General features: G+C 44.3%; 1 protein-coding gene across 1 annotated transcript in view; it reads left to right on the top strand.

Moving 5' to 3' along the window:
• C2_2H4orf50 (chromosome 2_2 C4orf50 homolog) overlaps positions 1–4502 on the top strand; it is a 264277-nt gene extending 259775 nt beyond the window's left edge. Inside the window, exon 8 of the mRNA XM_078678890.1 lies at positions 4276–4502. Coding sequence (XP_078535016.1) covers positions 4276–4449 — 174 coding nt within the window. The 3' untranslated portion in view covers positions 4450–4502. The remainder of the gene's footprint in view (positions 1–4275) is intronic.
• The last annotated feature ends 8914 nt before the right edge of the window (positions 4503–13416 follow it).

Raw genomic sequence — 13416 nt, 5'->3', positions numbered from 1 at the left:
ATATTTTACCCATCACATCAGCTGTTACTTATCTTCCAACTCTATCCTATTTCACTTTCTCTTTCCTTACACTACTTTACCTGGCAGTACATTTTTGTTCGTCCTCTAATATGGGAAGTCTGACTAGTAGGCATTGTTCCGCAGTTTTGGGGCTGATTCAGATGGACCGGAGTTCGTCTGACATCCGTTGGGAGCTGGAACCAAACCACCTCCTGTCGTCGGTTCCAGCCCAGCAAGTAGGATGCGAACAAACACCGTTCGTTCACAATCCTATTCTTTATAATGGGGCATGCATTCCGAACGGAAAGCATGCTCTCATTACAAAGAGCAGAGGTGCAGTTCATCCCTGCACCCCATGGCAGGCACCTCATGGTGCCTACCACCAGATGCAGGGATCAACAAGGTGGCACCATAGGTGCCCCCTAGGCCACCATTTGGCGGCCTTGCACCCATTGGGGCCCTGCTGGGGGCCCCTAAAGACAGATTCCCAAAGCTTTTGTGTGTGGGAAAGGTCGACACAGAAAGGCTGTGGGAATCTTCCATCTGAATACCTCGGCCGGAAAGAGCCACCCGAGGGATTGATGGAGGATTTCTGAAGGACAGCCAGGCTCTCCAAGCCCGTTGCAAGACATTCAAAATCCAGTTCAGGTTCCTTTCTGACCGACCCTATCAAAATGAGTCGGTCGGAAAGGAATCCGAACAGGCAATTCAGATGCGGTCGGAACGTTGGTCGGAGCCTTTTCCTGCTGCATCGGAATCGGCCCCTTGGTGTTTCTTTCTCTGTTGTATGTGCTGCATATTTAGAATACTGTGGCTGGAGAGGTCTCCGTTTTTGGATTTCTAAATCTACTCATTTTACAGGAGAACATTTTGATTACTTCTTTTTATGTTTACCAAAAATGTCAATGTTTTCTTTTACTGATTTGCATACTTTCCATGCTTCTTTCTGTTTTGCACATTATCTGTTTTTTATAGTTTCTGTGTCCCTTTACCATTGTTTGCAATTGCTGCACCCTCTGTAGCCCCTTTCATACCTATTCCTCTACAGGTGAACTCTTCTCCTGTATTTGTGCAGTTCATATTTCCTTCCCTTAGGCAGTTTTAAAAATCCTCGGTGATGTTTTTTGTAGAAACAGTGCCCGTTTTATAGTTGAACATGGTTCAGAGCCCCCCGAGTACAAGTATGAAGGAATTTGTTGAGAAGAGACACACTGGTAAGTTTAAGTAACTTTTATTACTCTTGATGATGAGCCACCAACTCCAGCTGCTGGCTTGTCAGTTCTTCTGGTAACAATTGCCTCACACAAGACGCTACCCTGGAGATGGAACAGCCAGGCTCATGCAGCTCTTTGAATCATTACAACACATCCCCTTACAGGGAAAACAGAAGAAAAGAAAGGAAAAAGGAAATAGAAGAGAAGAGACCAGAAGAGAATGCAGGAGAAGAAGAAAAGTGCAGAGTCATAACATGGTACCAAAACAGTTCAAATACATCACAAGAGAAATCAATACATTTCATAGTCTTCATAATGCTTAGGAGGACAACGAGACCTTGGAGAAAGGCCAGGAGAATGGAAGCTCGAAGGGAAACCAGACTTGGACAAACTTGGATCTGGTGAGACATCTGGGCATGAAGGAAATTTGTACTTGTCACCTGGGAACTTCACGAGATGAGACATGCTCCACTTACCACCATTATGAACTGTAACTACATTCTTATAGACAGAAGTAATGACAACCGGGCCCATAAATTCAGAGAAAATAAGCATATAATGGTAAAACAGTACCTGTATCAGGAGATTAGTGTTAATCAATTGTAAATCCAATGGCCCAAGCTAATTGTCATGAAGGATTGGAGATACGGGCTCCGTAGCAGTGTGTGTTCTTCTGTTACCAAGGAGATGGGAAAACCAAGATGGTGGCACGCACGTAACTTAACGTGTGTGTCACGTAGTGATGAAATGGCTCGATACGGCTTGACGTTGTAGAGGATGTGCATGTGAGAAGCAGTGCCGTGAGCAGGAACCGTTTGAAATAGGCAAATCATAAAACGTAGCCCAAGTCCGGTTCCGAAGTCGTAGAATGTCGGGAGAAACAAGAGAAGACGTCGGGCATTCACGGGAGAAGCTGGAGAAAACCTCTTCATTGGTCACACGATTCCGGTCATCATGGAGAAGAAGGCATTTCCGTGGGTTCAAAGGAATGGGGACAGTTGGTGGCAGGCTTGTCCCCCGCAAGCTTCACTCGTCGCCAGGGTTGAAAAGCGACACACTCGTAAGTTTAAGTAACTTTTATTACTCTTGATGATGAGCCACCAACTCCAGCTGCTGGCTTGTCAGTTCTCCTGGTAACAACTGTCTCACATGAAACGCTACCATGGAGATGGAACAGCCAGGCTCATGCAGCTATTTGGATCATTACAGCACAATTCCACCATAAAATTCCGAGTGCCGAAATTACCGTCACTGACCGAACTTTCCTCATGGAGTTCCTGCTATCATAATTAAATTCCATGTGGTGGTCACGCAAGGCCTTTTTAGAAAACAGAATGGTCCATTGCCGGCTGTCATTCCGTAATAATTGCCTGGGTATTCAGTTTTATGACTTTTTTACACCTTTTAACTTGATTTTATATGGTCTGCGTAATGTCCGTTATGGTCCTCGACCGAAATAAAAACATTTTTTCGATTGGATTGGATAATTGAATCTCCCGTAGAACGGGTAATTATTGTGCTGACCGAGTTTCACCCCACAGAATTCCGTACAGTATTCCCAGTTCTGCACGAAGACTTATAAAGTTAATTCAAATATAACGGTCCTTTCTAAATAGCATCCTCTGGAACAGAATCCGGGGGCCCCTTTTCATTCAGGGCTGATCCATCTTCTCCTGCTGCAGTTGTTTTCAGTGCTTTCACTCTTAAGGTTCATAAGGGAAAAGATTTGGGGCCAGATTTATCATAGTGTTGCAGCACCTTTGCGTCATGCAAGGGGCTGCAAGGACAACATCACAGTAAAGTCAGATTTATCAAGCCACACAAGCAAGGCCACCTTGCGTGGCCCTGCATGGCTTGATAAATCTGGAATCATGCAAATCACTGACTTCCATTATTCTGTCCCAGCAGGAGCATAACACAGGCCTCCACAGCCCCTATGGTGCGGTGGGCCCCAACCTCCAGGGGGCCCCCTCAACACAGCACTCTGGCTGCAGAGCTTCTGATTGAGCCCGGAGGGGACCCCTCCACATGCCTTACAGGGAGGCCCCCTCAGGTTTTGTTACGCCTGTGTGTCCCAGGTAAGTGTTCCATGGGTGAATCAGGGGTGTTCCCATGCATCTTGGAGCATTCTCAGATTTACCCTTAGTGGTAAACATGTGAATGCATCAAAATGCTATTCCTCCCAAGAGGAGGTGTAACGAGGAGAAATATCTATATTCTGCTTGTTTTTCCTCTTTCTATATGAGCTTCATTCTGCAGCACACATAGAAATGTTCTTGTGCAGGAAGGTGTTTCTTCCTGCGCAAAAACAATCCTGCTTGCAACGCAGTGATCCTTGAACCATGGTGCAAAGGTGCCTGCATTGGCGCTAGGCAGCCAAAAGTGCGCTAGAGCAAAAAAGGACAGGAATGCGCCTTATGTTGTTAAATACGGTGCATTCCTGCCATTTCATGCTGCATAGAAAGGTGGCTTGCTGCGTTGTGCTGCGTGAAAGTATGATAAATATGCCTCTTGATGTGAAGATTATTTTTTTTCTCTATTCATTATTCTTTTAAAATATTTCCACTCTGAGATGAATGTTTCCTTCACTTATGTGGAGTAGAAGTGTTTGGCGAGTTGACTGGCTGCACTGCAATTCTGTAAAATTACTTGGGTAGTATATGCACTGTCCACGAGTGACCATGATTGATAGTTAAAGAATAGCTACAAATTAATCGCATTTTATAAAGGCTCACAGTATCATTTCTAAAAGTACAGATTTCTAATGTTGAGTCTGGTGTCTCAGGAGATTAATGCATCCATGTGTTTGACCGTAAAGTTAAAGGATTTCATTTTAGCAGGTCCACTGAGGTTCTCTTCCTAATAGATTGATAAAATGAGTATCAATAAGTTGTGTATCTAAAAAAATCTCTCCTGTCAAAAGCGCCAAGGGACCCACCCTCGGCGGTGATCCATTCTCTTTACAAATATGCCAGACATAACTTTGTGGTTCATATTATGCATGTTGTGTGTGCATTTGCCATTTCAGTTCATATTTAAGATATGTCCTTTTTTATTTCAGACCATCTTAGAGAACCTCGACCTCTCGGTGCCATTTCAAGTGAGCGTTCAGACGGTTGGTGGAAATGGACTGGTGTCTGGGAAGGTTCATGCCCATTTCAGTGCTTGTTTTGACATCAGAGCAGAATTGCCCTCCACGACAAGTAATAATTCTGAAGCTGAACAGTGCCAATGACTTTGAAGAGGTGCTGCAGTGGCAGTGTCTCTGTTTCCTTTGTTTGAGGGAGATATAGTAACCATTTCAATAAAGATCCCAAATATTGTATTGTACCAGGAGTGGGGAACAAAGACGATGTTAATGTTCAGTGTTTTAGGACTTCTAAAAGACCATGACCAAGTAAGTTCCTGGAAAAATGCCTCATGTATGAGGAAAAAGTTTCACATAAATGCCTCTATTAAAGGGGGTTTCTGTTGGACATTTTACTTTTTCCTTTTTGTATTTTTTTATTACTGTCAGACTTGAGTGAAGTTGTGTGAATTAAGATAGATAGATACAAGTATACAAACATGAAAGCATCAATTTTAACTCATTTAGCCAAATGCATAGATGTAATTTCAACTGCGAAAATGTTGCAATGTGACATGGGCCCTGGGTGCACCCAATTTATTTTCTAACTGGTACTGATGGTAACTGACTCTGCCGAACCTTGGGCTCTGTTGAACCAGGCTCAGGACCAGTGCTATGGTGAAATCACAGTGTAAACGCACATACATGGGGTGCACTATATATTAGGGTACACTTATAATTGGCATGACCTACCTAATAAGTCCCAAGTACATAATAGGGCAGGGGGATTAAAATTACCTTTAAGTCCCTAGTATATACTAGAGAATGGCGGTTTAAAGGCCAGCAGCCCTTTCTGCACTTGCATGTGTGCACTGCTGAGAGCCTGAGGTCATTTTAAAAGCAGCTCTTTGTTGCAGCTCTGCTTTTAAATGTAAATTGGGCCCAAACTTGACTTTGGTGGTAGGGGCACGTAAAAAATTATAAACTACAATATTTTGGCATATTACGTATCCCCAGAATCTCCCCTACGTGTTCCAGGGGTGAGGAGTTAGGTACTTATAAGGAGGGCCCTTATTAAGGAGGTCTTATATGCCCTTCCCCCATTGTAGTTAAGTGCTTCAAAAAATCGACTTTTTGCTAGGAGCCCTGTGGAGTGAGGATCTACACTATTCTTGCATATTCCGGACCCCTACAGTCTCCCATAGGTGTCCCAGGGGTGGGGGGGGGGGGTCATGTAGCTATAAGCAGGGTCCTTATAAAATATGTTTAAATGCCCTGATGTTTGAGAAATTGCATATTTTATTTTCCCCATTGTAGATTCCACGCCACAAAGGCTAAAATCGTAATAGTTTAATAATGAATAACTAGGAATTCACCATAAATATCATTAAGGGCTTAGGGGAATTGTATTGATAAATTCAACACTATTCAATTGTTGAATCTATCCTAAAATATACAGAAAAGCAGTTATAAGACATTTTTGTCTGTAAGCTGATAATTAAGCCTTTCTGTGTTCTCCCAATTGGTCAGAGATAAAAGCATTAGCTAGGCTGCATTGATGAAGTGATAACTGGCTCGCCCAGTGAGGGGCTATCTCTTGGAAGAGAGCTCTGCTACACAGGAATGCTAAAGCAGGGTGGCAGGGTCCTAAACCAGGGAGCTTCAAAGGGGGATAGGACAGGCAGAGAATACCAGGTCCATCTATTACCCAGCCCTCTAACCCAGCCCGATGGATGGCTCAAGGCGTGAATTTGCAGATGGTAGAGGAAGAGAGCTTGGAAATGAGCCATACTGAAGGTTGGTTTAACTAGTTATTGCTCCTCTGCTGCCAGTTCAGCCATTTTGTTTGGAGAAATAGTGATTTCTGGGAGAAGATTATGCCACACTTTGGAGGAAGTGGTCCTGCTTTGGGGGTGTTGCCCTGCACCTCATTGAACAGGAGTGCTCTCCTGCTTGACCCCAGAGACCACGGAATAAATAAGTGAGAGGTGCGAAGCATCTCAGATCTTCTGCTTGAAACTAAGAGAAAGAGAAAGCTCGCCAAACTGGAAACATGATTTGCACCATCAGGCCCTGCATTCTGACTAACTGTGACTGCTGCATTATCTGGAACCTCAGCCTTTTGGACGTACCTTGCTTCAAGAAGAATAACGAGTGGACTCCCTACAAGCTGCAGATTAACAGAGCTCACCTAGACCATCACCACCACGAATCCCCAGCCTGGAGAGCGTCCAAGTCCAAGTTGATTGTGGGAATTGAAGTCCCAAACTTTCAAGAACCAACTTGGAGATTCCAAACCTTTGGGTTGTGCTTTGGACACTTTGAAACCCCCGGAGGTACTTCGGGAAGAAGAGTTCCAAAAGTTTGGAGCAACTTTGGAAAAAAGTTCCAGAGGGGGACTGACTCACCAGCGAGAGCCAAGCCAACAAACTTCACCAGTGAGCCGGCCTCACTGCTGGTTTGTCCTGCTCAAAGCTCCCGATGTCTGACTTCCAGAGTTTTACTAGGAGCTCCCTGGAAAGCAAGCCGATGAACCCTCACCCAACCCAGCCTGGTGAAGAGCATAGAGCATAGGTCTTCAAACTGTGGGGCGCAGCATCCCCTCAGGGGGAGGCGTGCACTCCACCCAACCACTTCACCATTCATTGTGGCTTCCAGGCGCGAAATGCCCATTAGGCTGAAAGGGCTTCAGCCCCCGTGGCGCTGTTGTGTGTCTAAGCCCGGGCTGCTGCTGCAGCTCAAGCTGCTGGGGGCTCGGCTGGGCAGTGTCTGGAGTCGTATCTCCAGCGCACCCGAGTTTTTCACAGGTCCTTAAAGACCATGTGCATATTTACAAACCTTTGTAAACTGGTTACAGAGGCTGTTTATTTTCTGGTTCCAGCACCCCTAAGGGCCCCACTCTGTCTATTCCTTACGTGTGGATTTTAATTTTACTGCCTTAGTGTGAGAATGCATTTTATGAAAAGGAATAAAAAGTAGGGTTACCTAAACAAAAATGCCAGCCATGTGTTGTTTAAAGAACCTGCAAAGGCCTTGTCTTGACACTAAATAGGGTTATAAATAAAATGGTAAACATTCATTTGTAATGTGACTTTTTAATGGTTGTTGCCTTTAATTAACAGTCATGGATCATTTAGGCAGCCCTAGAACACATTTAAAAATGCTTTCTATTGTTTTTTTTGTTGCTGTTCCAAGTATGCGCAGATAAGTTCTGAAAATAGGCTTTAGGGGACTGCTTATTTTTGTACCGTCTGGGACATCAATATAATGAGCTGGCAACCCAAATCACAATACTGGAAGTTTGTTGCAGCATGAGAACAATATTTATTTCCTCCACCTTCGATCCCTGGACCCTGAATAATGCCATAAAAGCAATAGTTTAACTTATATCTGAAAACCCTATGCCAGCCCTCAATATCATGATGAGTAACTTCAAGTGTGTCTGGGAATGCACCCTGCATTCAGACAACTCCCTCCTCATTCTCGCCTTTCACTTTCACACTCACCCTGCACTCACACGGATACATTCCCAGCTATTTAATTCCTACCTGATCCGGCAAGGTAGGGAATTGTAGTTTAGGGTAGTGGTTTGAGGATTGTGGTGTTGAGTGGGATCCCCAGATACGGGATTGATGTGTGGGCCCATTGTATAGGAAATTTGGCCTTAAGGTGGGCCAAGTGAGTACAGGATATCAATAGGGTGAGGGCCTGTTATTTATTGATGTTGACTCGGAAACCCAATACAGCGCCGAATGTGGACAATTCATCTAAAAGGCCGGGAGGGCAGCGCTTGGGTAAACCAGGTAAACTAAGACGTCATTGACGTATGGACTAATAGTGTGCCCTCCTCCCCCCAAAAGCAATTCCAGTAATGTCAGGGTTGTCTATGATTCACTGAGCCATGCGCTCCATGTAAAGGGCAAACAGCCTGGACACCAAGGGACACCCCTGCCTGGTGCCTCTGTTGATGGCGAGAGGCGAAGATTTGATGCCATTGACCGTTACTGCTGCTGTAGGTGAGCTATAACAGCTCGCAACACGCTCGAAAACGATTGCCAAATCCAAAATGGGAAAGAGTCTGCTCCAGGTAACGCCAGTGCATACGGTCAAATGCCTTCTCAACATTGACCGTAAGCAACAGGGTTGCTCATCATCTGAATGATTAGCTTTATCTATTAAGTGCAGTAAATGCTTTGTATCATCGCTACATTGCCTTTGGTGAATATACCCAGCCATGTCCGGGTTGACAATGCCCAGCATCTAGGGACCCAGCCTTGCTGCAAGTATGCCTGTAAAGAGCTTAATATCCACATTCAAAAGATAAATTGGTTGGTAGGAACTGCAGTGCTGGTTGTCCTTCCCTTGTTTTAAAATGACCACAATGACTGCTGTTAGCATGGAAGAGGGGATGGATCGTGGGCTTGAGAATGAGTAGAACAACCTAGTGAGAAAAGGGGCCAAAATCTGGCAGAAGGTTTTGTAAAAGATTGACAAAAAACCCTCGGGCCCTGGGATTTTGAAGGCTTCTGATGGGCTATCACCGAAATGACCTCTTCCAATTTAATAGGGGAGTCTAGTGAAGCCCCCTGTAGTGAAGTGAGTCGGGTCGTATTCGCTCCTTGTAAATATGAAGTGGTACATTGCGGCTATAGAACTTGTCCCGAGTAAAGGTGAGTGAATGAATGAATTAGATCATTTTATACGGCGTGCAATACCCGAAGGTATCTTAGCACTAGATGGATTAAAATACAGGAAAAACTTCTGCCTAAGGACACACCTCTGGCGTAATTCAATAAACTTATTGAGAAAACAACCAGGTCTTCAACTGTTTTCTGAATCGCTGCTTGATGAGTTACGTGCGTAAGGCAAGAGGCAAGGAGTTCCATAGTTGCCCTCCATGGTACAAGAGCATTCTTCCACCCCATTTTGCTTTGCTTATTCTTGGGACCCTGATCATTCGCTCAGAACTCGATCTGAGGTTCCTACAGGGAATATACCAGGAGAACCGTTCCTGAAAAAAGATCGGACAGGTTCTGGAAAAGGCCTTGTGGATTATACACGGAGCCTTAAATGAAATCCTCTTTTCCACTTGCAACCAATAAAGGCTGTGCATTAGATGAGAGATTGGTCCAAATTTGGGGACCCAAGTAACGTTCTTGCTGCAGCGTTCTGCAAGGACTGTAGATTTTTTATCAGATATTTAGAAGTGCCTAAATACAGGGCATTGTAGAAATCCATCTTCGAGAAGATGAGTACCATCATCACCGACTGTAAATGAAATGGAATAAACTGGAGAATTTTCTTGAGAGTCCTTAGCATGAAAAAACCTGCCGAGGTTACAGTATTGATTTGTTCCGAGAATCATAGTTTGGTGTCCCAGATTTCTTGCCTTCTGCACTAACCTCGGTAAAGCACCCATATCCGAGGGCCACCAAGATGCATCCCAAAAGAAGCTCACCTTTCCAAAAAGCAGAACTGTTTTATTGGAGTTCCGCTTGAGACAGTTTCTCTGCATCCAGCCTGCAACCTGGGCCATGCATCTGCAGAAATTGTTTGCATCCTTTTCCACCTATGATGAAATAGATACCACTATCTGTATCATCAGCGTAGGAGAATACAGCCAGGCCAAAACTGTGAATAAGATTAACAAGGGGAGTGACATACATATTAAATAAAGTGGGGCTACCAGCAGACCCCCGAGGCACTCCACCGGGAAGAGAGAAAGGTCTGGAACTTGCATCTCCCATCTCTACTCACTGTTGTCTATCATTAAGAAACAAGCTCAACAATGTTAGTGCAGTGTTTCTAAAACAGAGTGAATGAAGTAGTTTAATGAGAAGTGCGTCATGAACAGTATCAAAGGCGGCAGAGATCCAGTAAGATTAGTGCAGGCCTTCCACCCTTGTCCACTACTGCTTTTAATTCCTGATGCTGCCACCAGCGCTGATCCAGTACATTGGTTTGCTCTACAACCAGATTGAGAAGAATCAAGCGACTGGTTGGTACCTAAAAAGGATAGTATTTCCTCGTTCATTGCGTTCTCTAAAATCTTGGCAGGAAATGAAAGATGGAAAATAGGTCTATAACATTCAACCTGCTCAGGGTCCAGGGAGGGTTTTTTCACCAGAGGAAGGATGGAAGCTCTTTTCCAAATAATTGGGTATTGTCCATATCTAAGTAACTCATATAGTAGATCTATGAGTGGTCCGGCCACCGTGTTGGCTGCAAGATTAATGACCAGAGGAGGACAGGGGTCTGAAGGAGCCCCATATTTAATGAAGTTTATGAGACTGATTGTTTTTTCCCAGTAAGAGGTGAAAACCATTTGAATATGGATGTTACCAAAGCCCTGTGGCTAGTCCGGAGTCCAAGACCTCATCCTGATCTGAAACTGCATCTATAATTTGTGTACTCAAGTAGAAGGAAAATGCCTGAAATATAGAATTGACTTTTAGTTGGAAAAAATCAGCCAACTGATTGCAAAAGGATTCATCAGGAATGAAGATGTTACAGTTATTCCATTTGGACAGGGATTTGACTGTTTTGAAAAGTTCCCTGGTAGAGTTTGTTGCTAATCTAATTTTTCCAGAGAAATATTTGGTCTTTTCTGCTTTAACTGATTATTTATATTCAGAAAGTAATTTTTTGTACTTGATTTTTTTTTCAGGATAATATTCTTTCCTCCATTTGTGCTCCTGAAGTCTGCACATCAGTTGTGCAGCTTTTAATTCTTGCGAAAACCATGGCGCTGATCAATTTTTCCTGCAGCTTTTGAATATTTTTTCCGATGCCACTCTTTGGCATGCCGCGTCTAACCAGAGTGTATAATTAATTGCTGCATTATTGACATTATTGTCTGGAGCGGGAACTGATTTAGAGAGTGTGTCGTGCAGAGCCTGCACATTAAGGTTTTTCCATGGCCTGTATTTAATAGTTCTAACTGTACTATTCAGCAGGGATCCTTTACAGGGAGTTGTAATTGAGAAACAAATTGCCTTGTGGTCAGTCCAAGGAAGTGCAAGAATTTGATCTATTTCCAGTTCTTGATTGTTTGTGAAAACTCCATCTAGCATATGATGGGCCAGATGAGTGGGTACTTCAATTAATTTATGTAGGTTGAAGCACTTAAGAGTATCAACTATGTGATCTGTATCCGCATTGGAAGAATGCTCAAGATGAAAATTAAAGTCACCTACTATCGTAAAACTAGAGTAATCTATACAAGAGTCCATAAAGGACTTAATGTTTTTAATAGCACTGACCCTAGGGCCAGGTGGTCGATAGACTAATAGTTCCTGAAACGTGCATGACTTGTTCATTTTTATGCTAAAGCTAAGTGTTTCACAGTCTAGATGGGGTTTTGGTTTAAAGCTGGCCTCAATCGAGTTTTGATACACAATCGCTAACCCCCCACATCTCTTGTCTGTTCTTTTCAGCCTTTCAATGTTATAGCCATCAGGGATGACGATCTTAATGTCCGGGTCAGAGGAACTGCAGCCCAGGTCTCAATGAGAAAGGTGATGTCTGGATCATGTTTAGACATAAAGTCTGCACATTCGTATTTATCTTTAATACGGACCTTGAATTGAGCAGCATACAAGGGTACACATCCCCAGCCGCTTACCTGTCTGTTGCTTCTCTGGTGTAGGTTGTACAGGTGGCAGGCCTCTGCTGACCATTGGCAACTTTCTTAAAGGTGAAGGTACACATTTGACACTCGTACCTGTCTGTACTACAACCCCAATCATGAGTAATTGTTTTTTCTACAATGGCGTAGGCCCACAAATTCACTCCTTGAATACTTTGCTGCAGGAGCAGGGGTCCTGGCGCCTAGTGCCATCCAGGCGCAGACTGGTGCAGACGGGCTTGCCTTTAGCATGCCTTTGACGCACCAGTGGCGGGCCCACTGCACGCTCAGTCCCTCCTTGCCAATTATTGGCTGGGAGTCAGAAGACTGGATCGCTAACCCCCGAAAATGGCCGCCAGCCCAGAAGTGAGTCGACACTGGTATGCGGAACCTCCCCATGGCTCTCTCCACACAAACAGAAGTATTGTGGCAGTGGACCGGAGAATCAAGGGAGCTCCAACAAGGTAGAAGGTACTACTAATTTAAGAAAGAAAACGAAAACAGGAGTGACGCGGAGTCAAAATAAATGGCTAGCACTAAAAGGATTTTAAAATGTATAAATACCAAAGCGTTAAAACCAGTGTTAGAGGAGCTTACTGATGCTTAGGGATACCAGCCCCTTCGTGTGGTTTTGATCCGCCTGGTCTGCGTAAAAGTCTTGAAATGCTGAGGCGATTGATTTATCATCTAGCACTTCCGTACCCTCCAGTGCCCACAGGGAATTGACTCCTGCTTGCTGCCGTTGGGCCCTCAGCTTCTTAGCCAACCGACGTCCGGATTTATCTCTCCCTATGTAGAAGGAATGTGTTAGCCAGAGGGATGCATATTCAGCCCAATCTAGATATAATCCTGCAAGTTTGGTGCACAGTGTAGTTGGCGCCATATCTCAGAGCCCCAGCCTAACTATGTATTCCTTCCCACTCTTTGACCTGGCTGATCAACTTATCTCTCTTTTCTTTGCGGGCCTTGTTATCTTGCAGGGCCTCCCAGAGAGTGGAAATGCAGGTTTTTTAGGGTTGTCATTGAAGTATAGGAATGTTTGTATTGCTCTTGTAACCTGTAGTATGACCTCCGGGCATTGTACAAGAGTCTCCCAAAGCCGTCATGTCCTAGTGGGTCTCTCCAGCAGACGGAATTCCATAATAAGGTTAACTGCATCATGGCCTGACAGAGCCACAGGCTCTGTGTCGGTGGCAACCGTGAGATTACGTACATCTCTGGTCCCTAAAAAAGAGTCGAGTTTTGTGTGCATGAGAGAAAAAGGTATATACTCAAGGGCTTGCAGATGCAGGTCCCTCCAAAGATCAAGCAACCCCATCTCTCGCAGCCACTTGACGCCTACCTTGAACAGAGCCCCCGTTTGACCATATCGATGTAATGTTCTATCTTTATCAGTATCCAATACCAGATTGAGGTCCCCCCTGAGAAGTACCTACCATGCCCTAGAGGAAATTACCTCAGACACCGCTGAGTGGATTAATAGTTATTGTCCTGTACTGGGAGTGTAT

Source organism: Lissotriton helveticus, chromosome 2_2 (assembly GCF_964261635.1).
Source record: "Lissotriton helveticus chromosome 2_2, aLisHel1.1, whole genome shotgun sequence".
Taxonomy (NCBI): Eukaryota; Metazoa; Chordata; class Amphibia; order Caudata; family Salamandridae; genus Lissotriton; species Lissotriton helveticus.
Note: the sequence above shows the minus strand (reverse complement) of the source record. Positions and strands in the feature narration are given on the sequence as shown.